This window comes from Pristis pectinata, chromosome 1, assembly GCF_009764475.1.
Source record: "Pristis pectinata isolate sPriPec2 chromosome 1, sPriPec2.1.pri, whole genome shotgun sequence".
NCBI classification, from domain to species: Eukaryota; Metazoa; Chordata; class Chondrichthyes; order Rhinopristiformes; family Pristidae; genus Pristis; species Pristis pectinata.
The window spans coordinates 64,770,778-64,781,051 of NC_067405.1; the positions used below are offsets into that span (position 1 = coordinate 64,770,778).

The following is a 10,274-nucleotide window of genomic DNA, read 5'->3' on the forward strand; positions in this document are numbered from 1 at the left end:
AACGATCGATTTAATCGAGGAAAAAATCTTGAAGGAGATTGTTTTAATAAGAATTCAGTTCAGACTCCTGTTATTTGTTGTTACTTCTACACTCTGAAAAGTTTGCAACTGAGCGTTTACATTTTTAGAACAGAAACATCTGGCTGTAGTTACGGAAACTTTAATCATATTACAGCCCACTTGTCAGCAGATTTCATGCCCACAATCACCAAACTGTGCAAATATGAGTCAGTGTTTGAATGTGGTGGAGGTGCAGTATAAAAAGACTGAAGGCAGCGAGGCAAAGTCAGATTGTGAGAGAGAGAAGCAGTTCCTTTACTCTGAGAAACCAGCCAGCAGACCCCACACAAGGCAGTATGAAATCCTTCCTCCTCGCCATCGCTGCCGTGCAGATCCTCCACTGCTCAGGTAGGTACTGGGGAGAGTGGGACCTCAGGAAGGCACAAGTTATTAGTAATGAGTTTCAGTCAATGATATTTCAACCATTTCTATGAAGAATTGACTGTAAAGGATCCAGTACGTTGTATTTCCAGCTTTATAAATTTATTCTATCAGATACTAACTAGTACCTCCTGAACTGAGGGGCTACGTTTATCCTGGAGTATTTTCTGCAACTCTTCCTTTTCTGTCCGCAGGCGTACCAAACCCTGAGGACGCCTTGAGAGCAGCCATTACAAAGCTGAATGAAATAAGTGAAATTAGTCATCTTTGCGGCATAATCAGCAGCACAGTAACAGATGTAAGCACGTTCTGGTCTCTAAGTGTTCTGTGGCCTAAACTCTGGAAACATATCACTGACTGAAGTCAGACATTGATTATTAGTGAGAGCAGAATATTATATTATTCACCCTGCAGAGGGTGAACCACAGTTGGACGTAAATCATTCTTTGATTCTGAATAGGGTAAAATTTGTGAGAAAAATGTAAGGTTTGCAAAGAAGTTATCTTCCTTTTTCTCCCTCTTTGCAGTTTTTCAAAGAACTACCAGGTAAATTATCAGGAGGAGATTTTAATTCCCTCTCACTTCTGGATACAGAGCAGCATCAGGGTTGGTTTTCAGCCCTGGCGTTGTTCTTTTGGGGCCATCCGGAGTGTGGTTTAATCAACCCAAATCACACGGGGACCTCACTACACACATCGGAGGTTAGAGTGCAGTAGAATGCAGTTCAGTGGCTTCCTGGGTTAAGTAACATCTGATCTACTCAGTGTCATCTGATGGCCAAGATCAAGAACAGAACATTAAGGTTAAAGCTGTCCTTGTATGGACAGGGTGAGCAGGCATGCTTCCTCAAAGCACTGCAAGCATAATTTGCACCAGTGTCAGCCCCTTCCACTCCAGACCTCCTCTGGCCCCACACAACCAGCTGCTGATTACTGTCACCTTATTCAGTAATCATCCATGATCAAACCACCCAGTCAAAACCCTTTGACAACCTTTCCCCAGTCTTAATCCCTCTGCAATTCAGGTCCTGCTATAGTTACCACACACCACGCAGTCACAACCACCACCCAAAATTACAAACCCTGAATAAACTATTCACCGCTTCCTAGGATCACAATCATTCCCACAATGACTGACACCAACCACCATCACACCCCCTCTTCACGGGCAAGCTCCCGAGGAGGACAATCACACGCTTTCTGTGATAACAACCCCACCAACTGTAAACGCAACGCTACTGTGATCATTTGCAAGCCCTCGTGATTCCATCTTCCCGTACAGACAGATGCTCGTTCATGATCATAACCCAGCCCATCATGATCACATCACTCCCCATAAACCTCCCATAATAACATCCACCCCTCCCCATGACGATAGACCCCACCTGCTTTTCTCAACTACAGCAGCCACCCATGCTCTCAACCTCCACCAGAAAGACACATTGATTTAATTTAGTTAATTGGATTAAACTCATTCAAATCTCATTATGTGGAGTGTGTAGCAGTCCTGACAACATATTGTTTGTAACAGGATTGTTTCATTCCATTTACTAGTACTGAGTAGCTCCAGAAATCTGGCAAGAGTTCTGACCTCTTGGTCAGATAATTGCCTGAGGCCAATAGCCTTTGGTGTTGCCTTCCCTGATGATATTCTACACATACTGCAGGCCATCAGTCACACAGGAATGCAGCAAGGTCTCGGCGAGCTTCCAAATGCCCCATCGTGTGAAGCGGGAACCAACTTAGCAGTAAACCAGGCAATTTTCCTTTGGCAATGCTGAAAACAACAGCTGATATATCTCGAAGCAGAGCTGGTGATCATGTTTGAGAGCTTATAACTGACAGCTATTTCTTCATATAGCTTTCTCCCACAGGAAAATTCTCATACAATGTGGACTTGGCGTTTTCAGTGCAAGAAACGGTCTGCTCCAAAAATTCTGGGCTAGAATTTGACGATTCCAGTTGCACTTTCCGGCCAGCAAGAATTGCTGTAAGTACTGAGGTTGTGCCTTCCCTTTTCAGTGTTTTTCTGTGAAATTAACAACAAGCAATGTGAAACACTGAATGAATGAAGGCAAATATTATGCAACCCTTGTTTACCAGGAGTTTGTTAGCCCTAACCCACAGAGTCCTGCACTTTTGCTTTGCAAGATCATCACTTGTTTTCATTATAGAGTGAAAGCAATATTTTCATTCCCTGTTGAGCTTGACATCCGAGAAGCTTCAGCACAAGAGTTTCTGTATTTATCTTCATGGTCAAGGCATTCAACTCAGCATGGTGTCCAGTTGGCTGTTCTAGCACTGCGGAGATCTGTAATGCAGAAATCTTTTGTCTCCAAATAGTAGGCCACAGAAAAGGAGAGGTGGGGTGGGGGGGGGGGGGGTGGAATGGGGGTTGGCGGAGACAACTCTGCCAAGAAGGCAAATTAAGGCTTCAATCAGAAATAAGTTGGACTTAATCATATCAGCCTCAGGGATAAAAGGATATGGCCCTGTTGAATTGATTTTATGAGGTTCTAATTAGTTCAATTTTACTTCGCAGTGTTGATTCCTGTAAAATATGGCATCACTTCTAGGAATTTTGATTAATTCCATGCACTGGAGGGAATGTAAAAAAATCACCACATTATGGAGAACTTAATAAGGTGCACAGTGATATAATTTGATCCTGGGAGGCAATACAAGATAACATCAAGCCAAATATTAAAACATTTTAAGAATTTAATAGTTCTCATGCAGTAACATCCACATTCTTTATATTGCATTCCTATTTTCAGCAGTGTGTTGTGTAATTAAACAACAGCAGCAAGCTGAGAACTTTTAACCCTTCCATGACTAGGTGACTCTCAAGTCCTAGGTGTTGGCTGAGCTACATCCTTGCCTGGATCTCCAGAGAACTGGCAGTGGACAGGCAGGAAGGAAGCTGAGCAGCAGAGAGAGTGTGCAACACTGGAATACAACCATCTGCAGATGTAGGGGCTGCTACATACCATACCCCATTGCATGCCAATATCAGCTTTGCAAGGCAGACATTTTCCTCCCTCCTTGCACCAATTTTCTTAGTTGGGTGGAAATGGAGTGGGCCAAGTTGCAAAGTGACTTATCGATCCACTCCTTTGTACTGCAGCTCATTTTGTTTTCACTGGGAAAAATCACATCATCTGCTCATTTCCCTGTGTTTACCTTCTGCTCATAACAGTCATGAGAAATGAAACATACATAAAAATGGAAAAAAGCAATACATTTGATCCTTGAGCAAACGTCAACCACATCATAAGAGATTGTGAGCCCCAGTACACGTAGGCAGCAGTCAGATCTGCTCTCACCATTCTCCATTCCCGCCCCTCCTCCCATGTTCACTAGACAGACTCCCTGCTAAAGTGGTGCTGTGGTGTGGAGGCGAGAAAATTATCCAGGCTCAGAGGGGTCATCAAGTTCCATCATACCATCACTATAGCCATACTGAAAATGAAGGACAGGAAAAGATTTCCTGCCTGAGCTCATCCCAGGTAATGGCAACACCTTCACTATATATGGACTCCTGACATTCCACTCCGAATCTCCAGATAGAGGCAAGACTCTGGCTAAAAATATAATCCTATTCTGCAGAGATAAGCTATTGAAAAGATCCCTTCTTAACTCCTTCACATGCACCACAGCTCTTCAAGAGCAGAATATCTCTGTTAAATAACTCCCACTGGTTTAGTTCACTGGAAACTAACTAAGGTGGCCAGGTTCTCATTCTGAATATTGTCAGAACAATGCTAAGAGGAAAACACAGTCATTTTCAGATGACTATTTTACACAAGGAATCTTAAACTGCAACTCTTGGGGATGTGTTGATGCAACATAAGATTTTACAGGGCCCAGTAACTACATACAGGAGTGATCTTCAAGAACTTGAGTTATGTTTTCTCAGGAGACTGCTACCTGCAGAAGCCGTGTTAAGTACATGGCTGACGACGTCCTGGATGTGGATGTGGAATGTCATGGCTTCAGGAAGGCCAGGGGCAACGGAGACTTGGTGGAAAGAGTGAAGGTGAATGGAGGAGCATCCAAAGGAGGGAAAGGTCAGAGTGAACCAGCTACAGGAACAAAAGGTCATGCTAAGCCACCCAAAAGGGGGAAAGGTCACAGAAAGCCACCCCAGAGATTCAGCTATAATGGAGGATCTTCAGAATTAATCGTTAGCAGTGAAGAGGTAATCTCATGATGTTCTGAGGTCTTAAGTCAGGTCATTTTGACCCTTCCTCACATCACACTAACAATATGTTTATCTTTTAGAATCTATAATATGGAGAAGAAAAAAACCCACTAGTTATAAGCTAATGCTGTTCTCAGATCCAGTTTACTATCCTGCTGCTTATTAGAACATAGAATGTAGGACATAGAACACCTACAGCACAGTTCAGGTCCTTTGGCCCACAAAGCTGTGCCAAACATGTCCCTACCCTAGAAATTACTAGGCTTATTATAGCCTAATTACTAGGCTTATTACTAGGCTAATGCTGATTATAGGAGAGGATTATACAGTATTCCATACTGTTTAATCATCTCCTATAATCAGCAATGTGATTGATTATTGAAGAATTCCCTAAATCCATATACACTACATCCAACAAATTTACCTTCAAAAATAAACCTTCCTTAAAGAACTCTGTGAGTTTTGTTAAGCAGAAACAACTCTTCAGAAATGTGTGCATCTGTTGGGCAGCACGGTGATATATGTAGCAGAGCAGCTGCCTCCCAGGTCCGGAGACCCGGGTTCAATCCTGACCTCAGGTGCTGTCTGCATGGAGTTTGCGTGCTCTCCCTGTGACTGCATGCGTTTCCTCCAAGTGCTCCTCCCACGTTCCAAAAAACATGCAGGTTAGAAGGTTAATTAGCCACTGTAAATTGTGCCTCATGCCTAGGTAGGAAGTAAATGGTAATGTGGAGAGAATAAAATGGGTTAGGTTAGGATCTGTGCAAATGGGCGCTCGATGGTGGTGTTGACTTGGTGGGCTGGTGCCGTATCTCTCTACGATTTGACAGTTCTACATTACATTTTCTATTTACTGAAGGAGCCTGAAACAGCAACATGCTTTTGTCTATTTAGATGATGTGATGAATCAAACTGATGTATTTATACCCATATTATTTTGTTCCAATCCTTGTCATAAAGCTGACAACAAATAGAGGTAAATATTGATCACTATAAGCTCCAATAATGGGAATGAAGGAGCAAGGCATGCAAAACTGCAATGCCATTGCCATTTCTCACCCTTCTCCAAGGCAGTTCGATTCAGGCACCTGACTGGCCCAGGAGGGAGCTGAGTTGTGATAGCCAAGAGGCTTCCTACATTCTTTTGTAGAAGCTGAATAGAATTTCCAGGTCCCATTGTCAGAGCCGTCATTGCAAATGCTCGGATTGACCTAATCTGAGATCCCAAAGATGTTGGCACCTTTTCCACAAACAAGGAAAATTATGAGCAAGGAGCAACTAGAACTTTCTCCGTAAGTCACAGCTCAGCTCCAGAGGGGAACCAATAGATTTGACTGCTCCCTTCTTCCCAAACATCACTACTGCATTTCCCAACCTCCGATTTGGTGTGCTGCTGGTTTAGTGCCCAAGGACCATCCACAATCAGCACCGACACGGTGGCCGAAGGGCCTGTTCCTGTGCTATACTGTTCTATGTTCTACGTTCTGTGTTCTGTGTTCTAAGATCTAGTCATCAAAATGTTTTGTGAACCTTGTAAGGAACAGCACTGAGGATGGCAACATAAACTTCTATTGTTTTTCAGTATCGTTTGATTTCACTTTGCTAAATATACATATTAGGTTGATTCCCCTGTGCTAAACATACACATTTTAATATTTTAACACAGCTGAGAATCACCTCAGAAGAATTATCGCATGAGTCGTCATCAAAGGTACGTGAGCTGAGCTACCTTGGATTAGAAATAGCACATGCTAAGGATTGAGAAGCACGCAAATTAGTATGTTTCCTTTGGTATTCAGACTGACCATTGCTGAGTCTAGGTCAACCAAAACCTTCAAAACCATCATTGACAGCCTTAGTCAAGTTACATTCCTTCCTGCAGAGTAGTTTAAGATTAGAAACTACTACCTTGGTGTCACCTACAGCAAGATACAAATACAATTGTGGTAGTTTTTATTATGTTAGTAGAAAATTTTGGTTTTACCTATCTTGGTTAGCCTGCAATGGCATCATTGATTGTTAACTGTTTGCATAGTTTTCTTGTTTCAGAGGTTCAGCAGAGCAAAACTTTAACTGGTAGATTCCCTGGCAATAGAATTACCTTTTCAAATTATCTTGCATAAGTGATCAGTATTGGTATTGGTATGGTTTATTATTGTCACTTGTATTGAGGTGCAGTGAAAAATCTGTCTTGCATACTGTCCGTACAGATCAATTCATGACACAGTGCAGATACATTGAGTTAGTCCAGAGTGCATTGAAGTAGTGCAGGTAAAAACAATAACAGTACAGAGTAAAGTGTCACAGCTACAGGGAAGTGTATTGCAAATAGACAATAAGGTGCAAGGTCATAACAAGGTAGATTGTGAGGTCAAGAGTCCATCTCATCGTATGAGGGAACCATTCAATAGTACCAATTGGAAAGAGTTCCCAATCTCCCAGGATTTAAATGCCTGTGAAGAAAGTGATCAGGAGATAATAAGAGTAGGACATACACAATGAATGTTAGGGCCTTATGGAGTATTGAGAAATAGGGGGGTCTTGGTCCAAAGACCACTAAAGTTGGCAGCAGAGGTAGATAAGGTGGTGAAGGAGGACCATGGGATATTTGCCTTCATTAGCTGGGGCAGAGAATATAAGAGCAGGGAGGGCTTGGTTCAACTGTATAAAACTTTGGTTAGGCCACTTTTGGAGTATTGTGTGCAATTCTTTTGCCATACTGTAGGAAGGATGTGATTGCACTGGAGAGGGTGCAGAGGAGATTCAGCAGCATGTTGCCTGGGGTGAAGTGTTTCAGTTATGAGGAGAGACAGGATAGAGTGGGTTTGTTTTAGAGTCAGAGTCACAGAGTACAGCACAGAAACAGGCCCTTTGGCCCACAATCTCTCTGCCAACCATCATGCCTATCTATACTAATCTCACTTGCCTGCACTAATTCCATTTCCCTCTGTGTCCTGCTCATTCATGTACCAGTCCAGATGCCTCTTAAATGTTGTTTGTGTTTCTGTCTCCACCACCTCCTCTGGCAGCTTATTCTAGATGCCAACTACCTTTTGTGTGAAACATTTACCCCTCAATTCCCCTCTGAACCTTTTCCCTCTTCCCTTAAGTCTATATCCTCTAGTTTTGGACAGCCCTACCATGGGAAACAAAAGCTGGCCATTTATCCTATCTAAGCCTCTCATAATTTTATATACCTCTGTCATGTCACCCCTCAGCCTCTTTCACTGCAGGGAAAACAGACCCAGCTATTCAATCTCTCCTTATAACTCAAGCCATCTAACTCTTGTGAATCTTTTCTGCACCCTCTCTTGCTTAATCTCATCTCTCCCGTAGTGTGGTCACCAGATCTGCACACAAGTGCAACCTAACCAACATCTTGTACAATTGTGAGATGACACCCCAACTCTTGTACTCTGTACCTTGGCTAATGAAGGCAAGCGTGCCAAATGCCTTCATTATCCTGTCTACCTGTGCTGCCACTTTCAGGGAACTGTGTACTTATATCCCTTGGAGTTTTCCTTGGAGAAAAGGAAGCTGAGTGTGCTTCTGATAGACGTGTGGAAAATTATGAGGGGCAGAGATAGAGAACACCAGAGCACAAAGGTCTAAGGTGACGAGTAAGAGGGTCAGAAAGGTCTGAGGAAGTTTTAATTTTACCCAGAAGGTGATTGCAATCTGGAATTTACTGCCTTACTCTTCGATCATTCTTGTACGAAAAAATGTTTGAGAAGAACCCTCAAGAAGGACTGAGTCTTGTCTCACATTCACAATTAAGAAATTAATAGCTTTTATATTTCTTGTCCAATATTATTTAGATCTTTTGTTCAGTGTTAATTTTAAAGTCTGAGGTCATTGGACCCCTGAGCATAATATGTGTGTGTATATATATATATATATATATATATATATATAGTATATTTTAATGCAGCTGAAATTCACCTCAGAAGAATCAGCATTTGGTGCTTTAAAGGTAAGTATAAACTGGGATATTTTTCTCTAGTTTCATATTTATGTTATCAACAATAATAACTTGTTTAAATCTGGATTCGGACAATAAATGATTCCATTCATTACAGGAACACAATGAGGATTCAAGAGTCCGACATCGCCGACACTAACCATGAATGACATTTTTGAAAGGCCAAGTTTGGTATGAACTCAAGGAAACCTTGTTCAGATTAAAGTTAACATTTGTACTTGTTGATATATAAGGGAGACATTTGTGACAACAAAGAAATCTCTGTTCTTTGTAACTGTCCTCTTATGTGTACTGCCTTTCATTTTAAATGTATGTGAGATATTGCACTCGAATATTCATCAAATTGTTGTTACTTTACCCTTCAATGCCAAGTATGGAATTCTAACTCAGGCACCTAGCAACCTGCCTATGAAATGCTCGTAACAAGGTTCCTCTGTCTAACGGTTGCTGCTTCTGGGGGTGGACCATTAGTTGCAAAAGAACCGGTGTGGGACAGATGGGCAACAACTTCAGAACCTCTTATCTCCCCAGTATGAAGGTTCAAGTTCATGAGCTACCTGTACTTACACCTGGTCTGCAACAACATGCTGGAAGCATTTTGTGAGATGGTGCCTACATTTGAACAAAAGTAATGAATGAATATAGATGAGCCTTGTGTTATTGAAAACTTCCCTCCTCAAGTTGGGAGTTCCTGGAGAAGTCAGCCATACCTATAATCTCATTCTCCTAATTATAGTGAGATTTTAAAAAAAGATTAAAACAGAACATACGCAGCAGGTCTGTTAACATATGAAGAGAGGAAAATGAAATTAATGTTTCAGCAGGAGCCTCTAGTCCTAAAAGTTCTTTCAATGCAGGAGATTCTGGAGCAAGGTTAGGAAATAGCTGAATTTAAAAGGATATATGAATCTTTCTTCCAATGAGTGCAATATGAGGGGCAATATGGTGTTAACAGAAGGCTCATTAAACAGCACTGGCAGGGAAGCTTCAATGGTCCCATTCATTGAAGGTTCAGGGCAGCAGCTGTTGGGAGCAAAGAGCAAGGGGAGAGAAGGATGTGGATGTGAGGCTGAAGCCTGTAAATTATCCTGTTATTTGTTTATGCCCATTTTTCTTCTTCAATGTTTACATAGGATTGCGCCTGTTTCCTGCCCCAGGTTGTGGGGTGCATATCTCCACAGCTGCTCTGCACACTGGTCTACTTTCAGCTGGCGCGGTGTGTGTATGTGTGTGTGTTTGAGGTTTGGGTGGCCTTTGCCAGTTCTAGTAAGAAGAACTTGTACATTTGGAACAGACAAATAACTTCAGAGAGCTGTTTAAACGTTCTGCCTTTTTTACATGTGTTGGATTTTGCTGCCAACGTCAATGTAATGTATTTTTTTTATAATTCTACACAGTTTTACTGAGAGCAGATCAATAAAAATGATTTTATTGTTGACTGCAAGAATGATTCATTGCACTCTCTCTACTTAATGAGTGTTCTTCTTACACCATGCATTGTGACAGGTTCTCTGATCTTTTCTCAGAATAACTCAGACCTGTGCAATGAGTTTGAGTATGTAGTCTTTATCCAACTCCATCTGAGTTGTGACCACAGCACAAAATTGCTTCTAAAGAGGCATCACTTGGAACAAGAGAGGGCGGTATG

At 41.9% G+C, this 10,274-nt stretch overlaps 1 protein-coding gene across 1 annotated transcript; it reads left to right on the forward strand.

Annotated features, from left to right (window-relative positions):
• Positions 1–294: 294 nt before the first annotated feature.
• On the forward strand, positions 295–10,068 carry LOC127574644 (secreted phosphoprotein 24-like). Its single transcript, XM_052023820.1, has 6 exons — positions 295–408; positions 636–739; positions 2,302–2,430; positions 4,360–4,641; positions 6,311–6,355; positions 8,724–10,068. Exons 1-6 carry the CDS (start codon positions 357–359, stop codon positions 8,763–8,765), a joined length of 654 nt encoding a protein of 217 aa, XP_051879780.1. The 5' UTR covers positions 295–356; the 3' UTR covers positions 8,766–10,068.
• The last annotated feature ends 206 nt before the right edge of the window (positions 10,069–10,274 follow it).

What these genes read in the sequence shown, in the direction of transcription:
- LOC127574644 (XM_052023820.1), top strand. Translation starts at nt 357, where the DNA reads ATGAAATCCTTCCTCCTCGCCATCGCTGCCGTGCAGATCCTCCACTGC. An exon ending in TCCGGCCAGCAAGAATTGCT is followed by an intron (nt 2,431 to 4,359) that starts GTAAGTACTGAG and finishes ATGTTTTCTCAG; the next exon opens with GAGACTGCTACCTGCAGAAG. An exon ending in CGCATGAGTCGTCATCAAAG is followed by an intron (nt 6,356 to 8,723) that starts GTACGTGAGCTG and finishes CATTCATTACAG; the next exon opens with GAACACAATGAGGATTCAAG.